A 19,645-nucleotide genomic window follows, 5' to 3' on the forward strand; every position below is an offset into this window, starting at 1 on the left:
TGTGAGGAAGATGCTAAGAGGCTGCAGGGTGACTTGGACAGACTGGCTAAGTGAGCAAATACTTGACAAATGCAATATAATGTGAATAAATGTGAGGTTATCTACTTGGGCCGCAAAAACAGGAAGGCAAATTATAGTCCAAATGGTGACAGTTTAGGAAAAGGTGAGGTGCAACAAAACCTAGGTGTCATGGTAGAACAGTCGCTAAAGGTTGGTATGCAGTTGCAGCAGGTGGTGAGGAACGCAAATGGCATATTGGCTTTCACAGCGAGAGGATGGGAGTATAGGAGTAGTGATGTCTTGCTGCAGTTATACAGGACCTTGGTGAGGCCACACCTTGAGTATTGGGTGCAGTTTTGGTCTCCTAGTCTGAGGAAGGACATTCTTGCTATTGAGGGAGTACAGGGAAGATTCACCGGGCTGATTCCTGGGATGGCAGGACAGACATATGAGGAAGCACTGGATCTACTGCACTTGTACTCACTGGAATTTAGAAGAATGAAGGGAATCTCACAGAAACATATAAAATCCTGATGGGACTGGACAGGCCAGATATGGGAAGAATGTTTCCAATGTTGGGGAAGTCCAGAATAAGGGGTCACAGCCTAAGAATAAGGAGTAAGTCATTCAGGGCTGAGATGAGGAAGAATTTCTTCACTCAGTGTTGTGAACCTGTGGAACTCTCTCCCACAGGAAGCTGTTGGTGTCGGTTCATTAGATATACTCAAGAGGGAGCTGGACATGGCCCTTGTTGTTAAAGGGATCAAGGGGTATGGAAAGAAAATGGGAATGAGATATTGAGATTGCATGATCTGTTGTGATCATATTGAATGGTGGTACAGGCTTGAAGGGCCAAGTGGCCTACTCCTGCACCTATTTTCTACACTTGGTTGGATTTGGTTAGCCTGGTTTATTAGCTTGGATTGGCTTGATATGGGTTGGTTTGCTTTGATTTGATTCCATTAGCTTGAGTCTGGTTCATTTCAGATTGGTTTGGTCTGACTTGACTTGTCTGGTCTGGTGTTTTCTGTCTCTCTGTGGTGTGTCCTGTCATGGCTGTGTTGGTCTGTGCCACTGCCCGCTGCCCTCGAAGTGGCTATGGGGAGGGGGGTTGAGACTGTCACACAGCACTTTCTGGAATGTGCCTTTGCAGAGGAAGTCCGGAGGAAGATGCAGTCAAGATTCGTCCTGAGCAGTTCTGTGATGTGGGACTCTGTGCTCCGTGGCCTGTTGCCAAGGACGCACACCGAGACAAACATTGGCTGCACCTAGAGGACCCTCAACTCGGTGAAAGATAGTGTTTGGTCTGGCCGAAACAATGGTCTTCCAGAACAAAGAGTTGACTTTGACCGAGTGTTGCAGACTGGCACATTCCAAGGTCCAGGACTATGTACTGAAGGATGCACTAAGCTTGGAGCAGCTACTGCCTAGGCACAGTGGGGAAAGACCACTGTCTGGGGTCTTCCTGCTGAAGTTAATTGAGGGACAATTGAGGTGTGAGATCCTCCCAGTGCCTCAAATATACATAAATATTAGAATTGTATGTGTAAGAGGTATGTATAAAGGGAGGTGACGGCCTAGCAGTATTATTGCTGTACTGTTAATCCAGAGATCAGATAATGTTATGGGGTCTGGGTTCAAATCCCACCAAGCGCAGGTGGTGGAATTTGAATTCAATAAATATCTGGAATTAAGAGTCTAATGATGACTGTGAATCCATTGTCGATTGTGGGGAAAACCCCTATCTGGTTCACTAATGTCCTTTAGGGAAGGAAACTGCCATCCTTACCTGGTCTGGCCTACATGTGACTCCAGACCCACAGCAGTGTGGTTGACTCTTAAATGCCCTCTGGGCATTTGTGAGGGGCGATAAATGCTGCCCTAGCCAGCGATGCCCTCAACCCGTGAATGAATAAAGGGGGAAACAGGTCCTTGGTTATATTTTGGATAAAGTTAAATGTCCAATGTCTTGTTTACTTTATATGCAACTGTACAGAACAGAACTGCTTTTGTGACAATGTACATGTACGGAGAGATTTTCTTTTAATGAGTAAAGATCACGTTTGAAATTAAGGAGAGGTTGGTTTGCACTGTTTGAGTGCAGATCTGTCTCTCTCTCCCGGAGGGCTGGAGGCTCCGGCAGAGACCCGCCCGCTCGCTCCAGCCAACAACAACAACATCATCATCATCATCACCAGCCACAAACATGGCTGAGGGCTATCTCTGCTCATCCTCGTTCACCGTGGCGGCGGTACCGGGCGGGATCTAATCTCCGCTCACAGCCTGTCTCCGTCTCTCACACACAGCCTGGTGCCCGGGGCTGGGAGGGAGGACAGCGATGGAAAGCAGCGCCGGCGATAACAGCCCTTCCCTCATCGGTAGCGCCGGCTCCAACTCCTGGATGCGAACGTGGGACAACAACAGCTCTCTCTCGGCACTGAACACCGGTGAGGAATATCTCCACCATCCTCCAAACCCCGAACGCCTCAGCAAAGTACCCCCCCCCCGCCCCCCCCAACTCCCTGCACTATGGCTGGTCCCAGCACTTTATTGTTTCATTTTGTGTGTGTGTGTGTGTGCTCTCCCTGTGGGAATGCACTTCACCTTTCACTAAGTGGGGAATAGCAATCGTTTGTAACTACAGCGGCGTCCCCCTCAGAGACTGTCCCCCTCTGCCGACGGTGGACACCTTAGAATCCCCTTGAGGCAGACCCCCCTCCCTAGTCCTGACCCTCCTAACGCCCATACCCTCCACTGAGATGTGTGTGTTCACCCTTTGGAGCTACACAGAGAGCCGTCCTTGCTATTGTCTCCCTTCCCCTCGTCCCCACTCTCAAATTGTGCTATCACCCCTTTTATTTTAAATTGTGGCACCAGCTCCTCTCTGCTATGATCTGTGCATACAGCACACAGATTGGCGGCGCGGGCCATCCTGGTCTGCTCAGTAAGGATCACAGACCTTTTTCTTGCCATCAGGGAAAGTTTGAAGAAATGCTGAATTTTTAAAAAGCCATGTTCCTTTCAGTTTGTAATCTGACAAGCGTTGCTTTTAGAACCATCAGTTGATGTGAGGATGTTTGATCTGGTGTGCTGTATAGCTCGGTTCGCCTGGTGGTGATGCCCAGCGGTGTTGGCTCACTGGCTGAGGTTACCACGAAAGGCTCTCCCTCTCCCCCTCTTCACCCCTCACCTGAGGCTTGGTAACCCACAGCGTAAATCACCACCAGTGCTGGTAGGGCAAGGGGGTAATTTTTGGACAGCCTTATTCTTTTGGCTTTACCATGTTCGTTTGACTTGACTGATATATAAAAAAAATTTCAGTGTTTTCAGCTCTGAGGAAGGGTCGCCAGACCCAAAACGTTAACTCTGTTTTCCCCTCCACAGATGCTGCCAGACCTGCTGAGCTTTTCCAGCAACTTCTGTTTTTGTTCTTGACTGATATAAACCCTGACTGATCTGTAGATTAGCTGACTTCCAAATTCATTTACCCCACTCCTGATAAGTCACTATTGCTTGCGACTTGGCTATGCAAAGTTGAGTGAGAAATTCACTGATATATTCCAATTATGCTATGCATCATGAAGTGGGGCCGTTAGTTGAATTGGTTAGAGCATGGTGCTTAATAATGTTGATGCTGTGAGTTCAATCCCTGCACAAGTTTAACATACGATGAGCGGCTGAGGATCCTGGGATTGTATTCATTAGAGTTTAGAAGGTTGAGGGGAGATCTAATAGAAACTTACAAGATAATGCATGGCTTAGAAAGGGTGGATGCTGGGAAGTTGTTTCCATTAGGCGGGGAGACTAGGACCCGTGGGCACAGCCTTAGAATTAGAGGGGGTAAATTTAGAAATGAGGAGACATTTCTTCAGCCAGAGAGTGGTGGGCCTGTGGAATTCATTGCCATGGAGCACAGTGGAGGCCGGGATGTTAAATGTCTTCAATTGATAAATTCTTGATCTCACAAGGAATTAAAGGCTATGGGGAGAGTGCGGGTAAGTGGAATTGAAATGCCCATCAGCCATGATTAAATGGCAGAATGGACTCGATGGGCCAAATGGCCTTACTTCCACTCCGGTGTCTTATGGTCTAAGTTGAGATTGTTCTTGAATATTCCTCGTTTCCTTGTTCTACTGGGAGCCAAGATCAGCAAACCTCTGGCAATGAGCATGCCATATTAAAAGAGAGAGGCTGCAGAATAATATTTGTAATTTTCTTCTAACAAAAATGTACTTAATTTATAAAATTTGTCAGTCACAGTTCAGATTTAACCATATATACAGTTCAAAACAAATCAGTTTATTTCAATACATTATTGAAGCATTATGCTCCCATTTACAGGGTATGTTTACAGTACTCAATTCCTGACAAATAATTTTATTTTCCAAAAACATTCATTATTTAGATATTTTACAAGCATTCAAGTTAACCGTACATAAACTGCAATCAAGATTGATTTATTTTCGACACAGTGTGAAATACTCTGAGGTGACTTACTGCACTCATGGTTGTAATTTTACATTTACAATATAAATTCCATGTCATAGACCCAAGAGATTTTACACAGTTTGCAGTCCCTTGTTATACTATGGCAGAAGGCCCTTTGTGAGTGGGTTTTTCCCAATGAGCCCATGCGATTGCTGCCTCGAGTAGTCTTGGAACTGGGAATGTGCCATTCTGCATAATTCAGTTATCAAGAGCCGTTTTCAATGGAGGACCAACAGGTTTTGGGCAGACCAAAGGGTATTTATCACCAGGTTGATAGCCCCGCAGGCTGCAGTCAATCTTTATCGGTGTGGGAATATGTTCCTTGGAGCAGTCCGTACTGTACAGGGTCCTGAATCCCAGAAACTGGCTAGGGATACACTTAAACTAAAACTGTTGCATTGTCTTCTGGAACTATTTTGCAAAAACACAATTCAAAAAGAGGTTGATGAAGGCCTGTCTGCAGCTGGCCTGAGGGTAACATACAGACAGGGTGAGACTCTGGGTGTTCAGGAAGGGTCTAACAGGGAGGGCCCTTTTTGCTACTGTGTCCTGTCAAACAATTCTGTTTCCACAATTACACTTCATTCATAAAATTTCTTTAAAAAAAGTACATCAGAAAATAATTTGAATTCAATAATAGAAGTGCAATAAAATTCAACTTTTCTCCATAAAACATATCTCACTCTGAGAAATGTGGATATGATTTCAGTTCTCCTGATATGCACAATGTCAGGGGTACAGTACAAGGGACTTAATGCAGCCACCATAGCCTAATAGTACTATAGCTGAAAGGCCTTTGACGCAATTCTTCCCCACTGCCACTCTACAAAAATGAAATCCAATTTTCCAGCTTCCTATCCTAAAAGTACTAAGCTCCTGCATATGCTTTATGGTGATATATTCTGATTTACACCCTCATAGTGAATCTAGGAAGTGACTGTCAGAAGGCTTTTTGACAGTGAAGGGCATCAGATTTGACTCCACCTCTTTGCTTGTCGGTTTAACTTTGGAGAATATCTAGCAGAATGTAATGGAATAATCAAGATTGGAAATTCTAGTCAGTTCTATCTTTTTATTCCTGTTTACCTTGCATGGAAATACTGAGATCAAACATAGTGTTAGCATACTTGTCTAGACAGGATCAACTAACGTGATACAGCATCATGATCAATTGTTGGAATTTCTCAGGCCTGAGAGTCTCTATTCCATAATGTTATACCACTTGCGTGCTGAGCCCTTAGTGCCCGATCTGTAAATATAATGGTGATAATTTGTAAGCCAGTCTGCTTTTAACATTGGATGCACTGTATGATCGTTGTGGCCAAAAAAATACACTGCTCTTGAAAGGCAATTCAAGCTAGACAATACTTCTGTTGCTGATTTCAGTCAAATCAAACCTCATTTTTAATGACAATTTTTCACAGTGATGTTCGGGATAAAGGATATTCCAGTCGACCCTTAGGTATTTGATGCAAACAAGGTGTCCATTATGAAATTGGTGTCAGTCTGTTGAGTAAGTGCCATATTTAGTGGCCATTTGATATGTTTTCAGATTATCTTGTAAATCTCAAATTATAATTAAAAATGTTTCAATTGACTATTTAGAGTTTACAGACTATGTTGATGCATTGACTGAACTAATCCTAGGCTTGTGACATTAGTAGGTCAGGGACAATTAATATGCATTGCCAAAATCGATAGACTTGTTTACAGATTAGCATTTAATGAAATTATATGATGATGCCATTAAGAGAGATGCAATCATGTATAGTGTACACATTCATTGAATCAACAATTATCCTTGTTCTGATCAGATGGTTAATGCTTATGAAATTCATTTATATTACCATATGAAGACCAATTAATAAAAAGGGACCAGGAGAAGGCTATAGGGCCCCTTGAACCTGTTCCACCATTCAATAGGATCGTGGTTGCTCCAACATCCATATTCCTGGCCTTCCACTGTAACTCTTGATTCCCCTACTGATTAACAATTTATCTATCTCAGCTTTAAATATACACAAAGTCTCTGTCCTCCACAGCTGTCTGTAGCAAAGAGTTGCAAAGACTCTCAACCCTCTGAGAGAAGAGATTCCTCCTCATCTCAGTCTTAAATTGACACCACTTTATTTTGACACCATGCTGCCTGGTCCTATACTCTTCCACAATGGGAGAAACATCCTCTCAGCATTTACCTTGAGATCACCTGTCATTCTTCTACACTCCCATGAGTAGAGCCCACCCTGTTTAGCCTTTGCTCATAAGACAATCCCTCCACATCAGAGATCATCTTAGTGAACCTTCTCTGAACTGCCTTCAATGAAATGGTACCTTTCCTTCAATAAGGGACCAAACTGCTCTCAGTACTCCAGATGTGGCCACACCAGCACCCAGTAGAGTTGCAGACTCTTATACTCCAACTCTCTTGAAATTTATGGGTTATAGTTTGTTTTGGGATGTTTGTTCTGTAACCAGTACTTTTTTATTAACCCTAATCAGTTATTGAGCATGTTTGAAATAGCCAAAAATTAACATTAGGGATGAAATTGAAGTATAAAATGCTGCAAATGCCCAGCAGGTTAGGCAGGGACCCTGGAGGAGTAAGAGAATTACTGATTCAGGTCACTTGTATGTTTTTTGGCATTTTAAATTTTATTTCAGATTTCCAGTGTCGGCATTATGTTGAATTTGTTGTAGAAATTGCTATTGCCACTTAAACTGAGGATTTCAGTTCAAATGTGGCATTAAACCTGTCAGATGTATTTTAAATATTCCCTTGAGGACATTAACTGGGAGCTTTCCTGGTGTTGTGGACAAATGTTTTGCCTGCTCCACAGTGTTCAATCAAAGCCACATCTGCATTCAGAGATAGATGTAGAAGATTTTAGGACATTATTTTGAAGAATAACAGAGAAGTTATCCCTGGAGTTCTGCCCAACATTTAATCCTTTGTCAAAATCAGAACAAACAGATCATTTGGTCATTATTTCAATGCTAAGCATAAATTGGTTGCCTTTCTTTCCCAGGCAGTGAACATTGTTGTTCATCCCTCATTGCCACTGTAGTCCTATCAGGAAGGGAGTTCCAGAATTTTGACTTAGTTGCAGTGAAGGAATAACGCATACATTTCCAAGTCAGGATGACGTGTGGCTTGTCTGGGGGATCCTGTGGGTGGTGGTGTTCCCATGCAGTCACTGCCCTTGTCTTTTAGGGTAGAAGAGGTCCCATATCTGAACAGTGCTATTGAAGGATTCTTGGTGAGTGCATCTTTCACGTGGTGCTCATTCCTGCAACTGTGAGCTAGAGGTACAGAAACTGAAGTTTGAAGATAGTTGAAGGGGAACTAATTAGGTCTGCTGCTTTGTTCTGGATAGTTTGGCTGTTGTTGGAGCTGCAGCTGTCCAGGCAGGAGGGGTGTATTCTATCACCCTCCTGATTAGACACAGCACAGACTTTGAGGACTCGAGAGGTGAGCTACTAAGCTCGTAATTGTTAATTTTTTTTTAACGAGATGTGGGCACCTTTGAAAAGGCCGTCATGTGTTTCTTATCCCTAATGGACCTTACCTGCTAGAGGGTGGGGGGGGCAGTAAGGATCAATCACAGTGGGGTAGGTCTGCATTCACCATGTGGGTCCAACTAGGTAAGGATGGCAGATTTCCTCCGCTACAGGACGTTAGGAAATGAGATAGGACTTTATGACAATCAATGTTAGTTTCATGGTAATTATTGCCAAAAACAGCTCAGAATTTTGGATTTTTTGAACTAATTTAAATTCCACCAGCAGCTATGGTAGGGTTTTAATCGATGCCGTTAAATCATTAATATGGCTGTCCGGACTACTAGCCTAGTACCATGTGACTACACCATCATCTCCCATAATTTGAAGCTTCTTCCCGATGTTGCTGCAATCAAACTGTTATGTTGACAGCCTCCATCAGGTCATCCCTCAGGCCTGTCTTCTGCAGAGAAGGGAGACATAGCCTGCTCAGTCTTCCCTGCCCCGTTTAATCTCCCAGTTCTGTTATCATTCCATCAAGAAGAATCAGAACCCCGACAGTATGGAAACAGGCCCTTCGGCCCAGCAAGTCCACACCAACCCTTGGTGCTTCCCACCTAGACCTGTCCCCCTTTTCTCCACCTAATCTACAGACCCTGAACACTGGGCAATTTACCGTGGCCATCCACCTTACCTGCACATCTTTGGACTGTGGGAGGAAACTGGAGCACCCGGAGGAAACCCACACAGACACGGGGAGAACGTGCAAACTCCACACAGACAGTCGCCCGAGGGTGGAATTGAACCCGGGTCCCTGCTGCTGTGAGGCAGCTGTGCTAACCACTGAGTTGCCCTTAAAGAGGGGGGGAGGTAGATGTGTGTGAAGGGCCTGTTCCTCAAACCTGTACTGTTGAGGAATTCCAATTGCTTTAAGATGCAATAGTGCAGCTCAGTCCAATAGTCCTTGCCTGTGATTGCCTTTCATGCAGACCCCTAGTATTGTCCACCTCAGGGAGGTGTGGAGTGATTGGAATCACTGGAGAGTGTAAGGCAGCCCTGATGTGTCCTTTTAGAGTTTCAATCTAAAGAAACCATCATAGACATGTCATGTATCTACAATGAAACGCCATCATCAAGGGGTATCACAGAAACCAACACCAGCCGTCAACATTCACAAACTACACAATACAGGAAATAAGTGATCTATGCGATCTTCTTTAATGCTGAGTGTTCAGTGTTTAATATTCATGTTTAAAGTAGACCATGAACCCCAACATAATCTGGAGTCGTTGGAAGGTTTAGTGGTAGAGACCGAGATGCTGTCATTTTCATGTAAGAATGATCAATGTGAACAGTGAGAAGCCAGGAGCTTTAAGGGCTTAGTATTTCAAATCCAAAGACCCTTATTCTGAACTGAAGAAATTCTGAAGAAGAGTAATCCTTGTTTGAAACATTAACTCTCTTTCTCTCTCCATTGATGCTGCCAGACCAGCTGAGTTTCTCCAACAACCTCTGTTTTTATTTCACATTTCTGCAATACTTGGCTTTTTTTTCTGAGTAGTTTCTTTTGTGTTCCCTTTCATATCCTCGAGCCCAAGGTTTCAGTTGTGAGCCAGAGCTTAGCTGGGAAATCTAGGGTTGAGAGAAGGTAGAATTTTCCCAGGTATTGAATGACAGAGGCATTGGTGTGAGATTGGCAGTGAGGAGCTTCCCGAAAGAGAGCAGGAAGTCCCATTTTCAACCGAGACGGGATTCTTACTAGTGAGCAGTGCAATGTCTACCTCCTCCAGCAACATCTTCATGATCATGACCCCGCACCTTGTTCAGATGCAGTTTTCCGTTCTCCCACCCACTGACAGGAACCAGGCAGTGACAGTTCCTGACAGTGAAAGCCAGAATGATCTCCTGGTGCCTGCAGCTTGGTCCTCTGGCCATCCATCTGAGACACTGGGCATCATCGCCTCAGGGAGATGTTCCGCGGAAAGTGACCAGATGCATCCCCTACCCCATCCAACTGGGACCTCCAGGGGGGAAAAGCGGAGTGTCAGTACCCCTCTGTCTGGCCCAATCGCAGGACAACTGTGGGGTGTTGCCAACAGGTGACTGAGAGATGGCTCAGGCACCAGGAATCCTGGGAGGTCCTGGCCGTGATTTGTGGTGAGTTGGAGAATATGATGAGGGAACGGTGGGGGCAGTGAGTGAGTCGGGGGTCAGTGCTGTGGGTTTGGGAAGAGAGCACCCACTGGGGTTGATGGAGAGAAACCTTCAGTGAAACCCAGCAAAAATTGACAATTAGCTGATGTCTGGTAAGATTCAGTAGGTATCTTACTTGACCTCAGCATTATTCTTCAGTGCTCCACAGCTGGTCGGGTAATTTTGAACTTGTAACCACTCTTATGGTGTATGAAATGTGGCAGTTCATCGTAACGCTCCCAGTAATATCGATGAACTAATGACCAGATAATCTGCGTTGGTTCAGGGATACATGTTGATTTGAAAAAGGTGACCAACTCTCTCCATCAGTGGAGTTTTCCTTTCATTGTATCAGAGGTAGTAGGAACTGCAGATGCTGGAGAATCCGAGACAACAAGGTGTAGAGCTGGATGAACACAGCAGACCAAGCAGCATCAGAGGAGCAGGAAAGCTTACAGAAGGGTCTAGGCCTGAAAGGTCAGCTTTCCTGCTCCTCTGGTGCTGCTTGGCCTGCTGTGTTCATCCAGCTCTACACCTTGTTATCTCTTTTCCTTTCATTGTGCCTGGTTATCTTGTCGAATGTTGCATAGAGATTTAATTGCTATGATTGGTCAGAGTTTTGATTGTGATGTGATCTTTTTTCATTCGAAGAACAGGATCACAATCCTTGATCTTTTACCATCCAGCAATTCTGAAGTAAGTTAAGAAACTGATGGGCCGAGGGGCCTCCTATGTATGATTCTGTGAATTTTGTGTGCTGCTCAGGTTCAGTGACCTTATCTGGATGTGCATGCACAAAAAGTGAGAAAGATGATTTGCATTTATGTAGTGCCTTTCACAACCAAAGCACTTTGCATCTAGTGAGATACTTTTAAGTGTGATCAGTGTTGTGATGTAGAAGATGTGGTGGTCAGTTTGTGCACAATGAGCTCTCACAACATGACTAATGAACAGGTTATCTGTTTTTAACAATGCAGTTGAAGTAGAACTATTGGCCCCCCGGGGAGAACCCCCCCTGACCTTCTTCACACTTTACATTTCCTTGAGAGGACACATGGACTTTCAGTTTCACATTACATCCATAAGAAGGCCCCTTTGACAGTGCAGCACTCCCTCCACACTGTGTGAATGAGTGTACAGCTAGATGGTGTGCTCAGGTTTCTGGTACTCATGAAATCCTCATTCCTCTGACTCCACAGTTAGAATGTTAACCATTGAGGTGGCTACTTTGGACCTTCAAGCATCCAAATTGTCTCCTTGCTCAATGCTTTATTCCTCTGCTTCAAAGTTACTGAAAAGCAGAAATATAGGCACAAATACATACATTTGGATAGACACGCACGGGCACGCATGCGCACACACCACACACACACTCAGAGAGACACGCAGGCAAAGGTACATACACAGCCTCTTACCCCACACACACACACACAAAGGCGCGCGGGCACATTATACGCGCACACACACACACACACACACACACACACACACACACACACTTATAGGCATGGATGCACACGGGCACACGCACATGCCACATAGAGACACACATAGACATACAAATGTGCACACACACAGGCATGTGCATATGTACACAGACACACACAATCTTCTGTTACTTGGAGGAGAGAATGTAAGTGAGCTTGATGGATTGATTGCTCACTTATTACCCTTTGGTTTTCTTTCAATCCCTGTGATTCCTTCAGATTTCTAAAATGAGTGTTTATATAAAAAAAATTGGCTTCATACATTATACCATCGTGGGTGTGAGGTTACCTATTGGCCCCAACACCTGAGGCTGAAATGCCTGCTGGTTCAGCTCTAGTGATTGGGAGCATTGTACACACTCAGTGTTGTAGCAGTGTGCTGTGATCTGCCCTATTAAATATGGATCAGTGCCCAGAACCAAGACCGCAGGGTTTGTTTGGCAAACTTGCAATTCTGCAGTCAACTTGAGTTTAGATCTTTTGCGGGCCCAGGAGCAGATCAAATTAAATGTCAGCGCTAAACACTAAAAGCATTCTCATCTTTTTCACACATCCAGTTTCTCCCCTCTCTTCTTGAAGAAATTACAAAGTTGAGAGGCTAGCAAGTGCCGAATGATAAGTACAGCCTGCCCCATGACGGTTGCAACTTCCTGACCCTCCTCGTCTCATTCCCATCAACCTACTGTCCTCCCCCATCACCTCCTCCCCCACCCCAATTCAGCCAACACTCTCACCTCCCCCCCCCCCCACACCAAGGAGATATGTAGCGGTAGCACAGAATTGCAACCGCATACAGAATGAGGTGATGCGGCTCTCCAGCGAGCATCATTACCCAGTGCCATTCTCTGAAGCTCTTCGTTGCATGTGGGGGTGAAGCCTCTGTATGTTGGTTGGCTGTTAAGACATTTGCATTCTGGCTTTGTTGTTGCTAAACCTTAAGATGATGGGGGTGAGACCTGTCCAGGCTGGCAAGCCTGCCCAAGTGAGGCAGTTGACACCAGCAGCAAGTGTCGCTGAGATAGCTGCCTGTACCAGTTTGGCACTGACTACGTAATAAGCTGAGAGCAATGCATTTGTGCAGCTAAACCTCCCGCCTCCCTCCTGCTTTCACACTCAAAGGAAAAAGAAAATTCCATCGCAAGAGGAACAAAGACATCGATGATTCTGAAAATTAGGGAGCTAATGGAGACCTGGGAGTGCAGAGGTGATGAATGAATGGGTCATGGTGCATCAGAGCAACTGAGCTGTGGATAGAAGTAACATACAGACATAGAAAATAGGAACAGGAGTAGGCCATTCAGCCCTTAGAGCCTGCTGTGCCACCATTATCATCATGACTGACTGTCCAACTCAGTCCCGTTCTCTCCCCAAATCCTTTGATCCCTTCACCCCTAAGAACAATATCTAACTCTTTCTAGAAAACATTCAATGTTTTGGCTTCAACCACTCTCAGTGGGAGAGAATTCCTCTGGCTCACTACTGTTTGGGTGAAAACATTTCTCTCCGACTCACTCCGAAATGGCCGACACCATACCCTTGAACTGTGAGACCCACCGCCATCCCAATTCAGGACCCTCTGGTCATCAGAAGCATCCTTCCTGCATTTGCCCTGTCCCATCATGTTAAGAGGAGAGTTACAGTCTGTGAACAATCAGCCATGATCATGAAGAATGGTGCAGCAGGCTGAAAGGGCCAAATAGCCTCCTCCTGCTCCTATCTTCTATGTTTCTATGTAAAGATGGAAGGTGCTTGCAATCTTGACTCATAGAGTTGTAGAGGCACAGAAACAGTCCCTTCAATCCAACTTGTCCATGGCAACTAGATATTCTAAGTTAATCTAGTTCCATTTGCCAGCATTTGGCCCATATCCCTCTAAACCCTCACTATGCAGATGCCTTTTAAATGTTGTAATTGTACCAGCCTCCAGCACTCCCTCTGGTAGTTCATTCCACACACGCACCATCCCTTTGCGTGAAAAAGTTGCCCCTTCTTAAATCTTTCCCCCCTCACCTTAAACTTGTGGTCCCTGGTTTTGGACTCTGCTAACCTGGGGAAAAGACCTTTGGCATTCACCCTAACTACACCCCTCATGATTTTATAAGCTTCTATAAGTCACCCCTTGGTTTCTGGTACTCCAAGGAAAATAGCCCCAGCCTGTTCAGCCTCTCCCTATAGCTTAAACCCTCCAACCCTGACAACACCTTTGTAAATCTTTTCTGAACCCCTTCAAGTTTCACAACATCCTTCCTACAGCAGGGAGACCAGACTGTAAGCAATATTCCAAAAGTGGTCTAACCAATGTCCTGCTCAGCCTCAAAATGACTTCCCAACTCCTGTACTCAATGCACTGACCAATAAAGTCAAACATACCAAACACATGTTTCACTATCCTGCCTACCTGCGACTCTACTTCCAAGGAACTATGAACTTGCACTCCAAGCTCTCTTTGTTCAGCAACACTTCCCATGACCTTACCATTAAGTGCATAAGTCCTGCCCTATGAGTATCATACAATACAGGATCATTATATTATTAATCATGACTGGTAGTTAAGCCGTTGGCAATTGACAGTCGACAGGGAGAAGTTGAGTGAAGCTTTTTGGCTTCCACGGGTTCAACTAGTTTTGCATTGTGATGGGAGTCACAATTAGATTGTTGGATCTGCAGCTGCAATGTCAGGAAGCAGTGTGATGGGGGGGAAGGGGATGTTGGTACAGGATATAGAGAAAACTGTGTGAATAGCTGAGACTCAATCCATCAACACTTCTGTCAGGAGATCGCATCCTGTGAATAGTAGAAACTTGCAACAAAAGACCACAGAGAGATGTGAAGGGACTTTTGGAAATTGCTGTCAAGCCTTTCATGTTACTATTTGCGAGAAAGTGTGAGGGGCACTAGGAAAGAATGATTTACACCCTTGCTCCCATATCTCTGAAGGAAATGTATTATATGGAATGTATATCAGTGGGAGAAAACTTTAATAGTGTATATCTATCAGGACATTTACAGGGGACATACAGAAACAACACTTTCAGATATCAACCACTTGCCATCAACATCTCTAGGGCAGTTACGGATAGGTAATGAGTACTATCCCAGCCAGCACTGCCCACATCAAAAGAACACGTTTTAAAATGTAACAAGTTAATTATCTCTAGATTTAAAGGTAATTAAATATAATTATAGACCCCACTCTAACTTGCATTTATTCTCCCCATTCCTTCATTATGGCTAAATTATCAAACTGTTTATCCAGTACTGTATAAGCAGAAACTTTCTCCGTTCAAGTATTAGGATAACTCCTGCTACCTCATGGGGAGGTGATGCTTAGTGGTATTCTCGCTGGACTGTTAATCCACACACCCAGGAGATGTTCTGGTGAATGGCCACGGCAGATGGCAGAATTTGAATTTAAACAAAAGACTGGAATGAAGAGTCTAACGATGACCATTGTCCATTAGTGTCCTTGAGGGAAGGAAACTGCTTCCCTTATCTGGTCAGGGTCAAAAATCACATGACACCAGGTTTATGTCCGACACGTTTATTTGAAAATGCAAGCTTCCAAAGCTCAGCTCCTTCTTCAGTTAGAGTGTGAGAGAGAGGGTATAAGACACAGGATTTATAAGCAGAAAGGTAACAAGGCTCCAATCCCTGTAATTCCTTCCCTACAACACTCTGCCTTTCTCTCTTCCTGTAAGACACTCCATAACCTCTTCCAATTTGACTATTTTTTCAGTCATCTGACTGAGTATCTCTTTATGTGACTTAGTGTCATGTTCGTGTTCTTTGCAGCTTCTGCGTAGCATTTTGGGATAGTTGATGATGTTAAAGGCGCTATATAAATGTATTTGCTGTTGTTGGGATCATGAAGAAAACAGCCTGGTTTAATGTTTAACTTGGTATGTGTTGGGGTGTTAGGAGTATTGTGGGGTCGAGGGGAGTGTGGGGATAGTGGGGATAAGGTGGCAGGTTTGGGATTTCCTGTCCCTATAACACTGCTGCTGTCCCACCTCATGGTGTTACCGGATGGAGGTGCTGTTGAAGATATTTTGATGTGTTGCTGTGGTGCATGCTGTCAATTTTACATACTGCAACAATTCAACAGTGTTGGAAGGAATGACTATTATATTTGGACATTATATATCAGGGTGGGTATGGACTGTGTGCCTGTGGGGGAGTGACATTGGAGTGTGCATATATGAGAGTGGGTATGGATTGTGTATCTATGGGGGAGTTACGTGGGGGTAGAAATATAAAGGGGTGTGTGTAAGTTGAGGGTATTGTATTAGAGTGTTGTCCATATGAAGAGTGTTCTATTAGAATATGTCAGAGGGCGTTATATTGAAGTCTATCTACTTGATGGGGGAATGTTATATGGGAGTCTGTCTATATAGAGGGCGTTATGTTAGAGTCTGTCTACATGCAGGGGTATTTTGTCAGATGTGTCTACATGGTGGACATTACATTGGAGCCTATCTACGTGGGCATTATAATAGACTGCATCTGCATTGGTTGAGGGTGGCATTATGTTTGAATGTGACCAGATGTGTGGGTATTATTTTGGCGTGTGTTTACTTCAGGTGGGGGTGCCTTATATTAGAGTGCATTAGACATCTGTTGCTGTTCAGTTCAACATAAAATATTTCATGTCAACAATTCAAGGAAAGGCAGATAATGTCCTAGCCAATGTTTATCCCTGACCAACAGTACAAAAGCAGGTCATTGTTGCATGGCAGTTTGAAGGAACCTACTACATGTAAATTGGCTGCAATGTTTTGTGTATTACATATTGACTACAGTTTAAAAGTGCTTCACCACGAAGCATTTTGGGATGTCATTTGGTTGTGCAAAGTGCTATATATTGAGTTCAATTCTGTCTCCCTTTAACAAAGGTGAAAATGATGAATTCCTTTTACATCTGTCTGTTCAAAATATACTTGTAAATATCTTGGGCAATGTTCCCAGTGGAACATGCTGGAAATGATGTTGGTAATGACAAGTAGCATGAATTCTGAAGAATTGCCTGGACTTTATATCAAGCAGGTTGTATCATTTGAACAGGAAATTTGGGCCACAATCTGGAAATTGTCTTCACAAAATGGATGCCTATCTCCCGCAACACTCCTGCCTACATCCTTTCACCAAGTTGCTCATCAAAAACCTATCAGAGAATGTAGAACAGTAATGAGACAGGAACAGGCCCTTTGGTCCACCATGTCTATGCCGACTATAGTTCCATTTTAAACCAATCCCATCTTCCTGCAGATAGTCTGTATCCCTCCATTCCCTGTCTGTTCATGTCTATTAAACAGTGCTATCATATCTGCTCTTCCACAATCCATTCCAGGCAACTACCACCGTCTGTGTAAAAAAAAACTTTCCTCATACATCTCCTTTAAACCTCCCCCCTCCTTGCCTTAAATCTATGACCCCTAGTATTTGACATTTACCCCCTGGGAAAAATACACTGCCTATCCATTTTATATACTTCCATCAGGTAGCCTCTCAGCCTCCAATGCTTTGATGAGAAGTATCCAAATTTATCCAACCTCTCCTTATAGCTATTGCGCTTCTATCCAGACAAATGAAGGGTCTAGGCCCGAAACGTCAGCTTTTGTGCTCCTGAGATGCTGCTGGGCCTGCTGTGTTCATCCAGCCTCACATTTTATTATCTAACATCCAGCTAAACCTGTTTTGCACTCTCTCCAAAGCATCCTTCCTACAGAACTGGCAACCAGAACTGCTCACAATATTCCAGTTGAGGCTCAACTAAAGTCTTATACCAGTACAAATGAATTGCCAACTTTTATACTCAATGCCCCAACCAATGAAGAAAAGCATGCCATACGCCCTTTTTACTGCCTTATCCACTTGTGTTGCCACTTTCAGGGAGCTATGGACTTGCACCCCAAGATCCCTCTGTTTATCAGTGCTCCTAAGGGCCTGCCACTTACTGTATACTTTCCTCTCAAAATGCATTGCCTCACACTTGTCTAGATTAACTTCCAATTTAATGCCATTTCTCTGCCTAACTTTCCAACTGATTCATATCCTGCTGTACTCCTTCACAACCTTCCTCACTTTCCACAACTCCATCAATTTTTCATGTCATCTGCTAACTTACTCATCAGGCCACCTATGTTTATATTCAAATTATTTATATAAATTACAAACAACAGAGGTCCCAGCACTGATCCTTGAGGCACACTGCTAGTCACAGACCTCCAATTTAGTAAAAAACACCCCTCTCCAACTGCCCACACATTCAATGACCAAGACAATATTGTATCTAATTTACCAACTCACTGCAGAGCCAAAGGACAAAGAAAATTACAGCACAGGAACAGGCCCTTTGGCCCTCCGAGTCTGCGCCGATCCAGATCTTCTATCTGAACCTGTCACCTAGGATTCCAAGGATCTGTATCCCTCTGCTCCCTGACCATTCATGTATCTGTCTAGATACATTTTAAAAGACGCTATCGTGCCCGTCTCTATCACCTCCACTGGCAACGCGTCCAAGGCACCCACCATCCTCTGTGTAAAGAACTTGCCACACACATCTCCTTAAACTTTTTCCCTCTCACCCTGAAATCATGACCCCTAGTAATTGAGCCCCCCACTGTGGGGAAAAAAGCTTCTTGCTATCCACCCTGTCTCTACCTCTCATGATTTTGTAGACCTCAGTCAGGTCCCCGTCAACCTCTGTCTTTCTAATGTAAATAATCCTAATCTACTCAATCTCTCTTCATAGCTAGCGCCCTCCATATCAGGCAACATCCTGGTGAACCGCCTCTGCACCCTCTCCAAAGGATTCACATCCTTTTGGTAATGTGGCGACCAGAACTGTACACAGTACTCCAAATGTGGTCGAACCAAAGTCCTATACAACTGCAACATGACCTGCCAACTCTTGTACTCAATACCCCGCCCAATGAAGGAAATCATGCCGTATGCCTTCTTGACCATTCTATCCACCTGCGTTGCCCATGTGACTTAATCTCTAGACCAGCCTTGTGAGGGACCTTGTCAAATGCTTTGCTAAAGTCCACATAGGCAACATCTACTGCCCTACCCTCATCAATTTTCTTCAGCACTTCCTCAAAAACTCAGTCAAAATTGTGAGACAAGACTAGATACCTGCTAGAAATTTATAAAAATAATGAGAGGTATAGGTAGAGTTGATGGTAATTGTCTCTTCTCTTTGGGGAAATTCAAGACTATGGGGCACATTTCTAAGGTGAGAGGAGAGAGATTTAAAAAGGACGTAGGAGGTGAATTTTTTACGCAGAGGGTGATTCGTGTTTGAAATGAACCTCTCGATGAAATGGTGGATCCAGGTACAATTACAACGTTTAAAAGACGTTTGGATGGATATATGACTAGGAAAGGTTTGGAGGGATATGGGCCAGGAGCAGGGAGGTGGGACTAGTTTAATTTGGGATTATGGTCAGGATAGACTGGTTGGACCGAAGGGTCTATTTCCATGCTGTATGACTCTGACTTTACAATTGTTGTAACTGGTAATAATCAGTGTACCGGTTTCAGAGTTGTGGGGTTTTAACATGTGAAAATGAGTAACGCTGACTTACTCTGGCCAATCTACTACAACATTAACAAGTTACATTTGTGTTGCAACTTTAACCCAATACAGCATCTCACTGGAGCATTATGACACTGTTTAAGACACAGAGCCCAAGTGAGAAGATATTGGGTCGAGGTAACAAAAGACTTGGTCAAAGAGGAACATATTAACAGCCATTGACAAGGAAAGAAGTAGGAGGCAGAGAGGTGAAGGGAGGTGATTCCCTTAACTTGGAAACAGTGGTGGAGTGATTAAAGGGGCCAGAATTAGTGGAGGGCAAATACTTTGGAGGGTTGTGGGACTGGATGTAGATTTCAGAGACAGGGAGAAGATGAGGCCATTTGAAAACGGGGATGAGAATTTCAAAGCCAGCACTTTGACTCGGAGGCCACATGAT

General features: G+C 44.1%; 1 protein-coding gene across 3 annotated transcripts in view; it reads left to right on the top strand.

The window, feature by feature from the left end:
• The first annotated feature begins 2,130 nt into the window (after positions 1 to 2,130).
• Positions 2,131 to 19,645, top strand: part of LOC125461304 (uncharacterized) — a 70,439-nt gene continuing 52,924 nt past the window's right edge. For all 3 annotated transcript variants that reach the window (XM_048549936.2, XM_048549946.2, XM_059640027.1), the window contains exon 1: positions 2,131 to 2,447. In XM_048549936.2, the coding sequence (XP_048405893.2) occupies positions 2,339 to 2,447 (109 nt within the window). In that variant the 5' untranslated portion in view covers positions 2,131 to 2,338. The remainder of the gene's footprint in view (positions 2,448 to 19,645) is intronic.

The sequence above is a fragment of the Stegostoma tigrinum genome, chromosome 2 (assembly GCF_030684315.1).
Source record: "Stegostoma tigrinum isolate sSteTig4 chromosome 2, sSteTig4.hap1, whole genome shotgun sequence".
Classification (NCBI taxonomy): domain Eukaryota; kingdom Metazoa; phylum Chordata; class Chondrichthyes; order Orectolobiformes; family Stegostomatidae; genus Stegostoma; species Stegostoma tigrinum.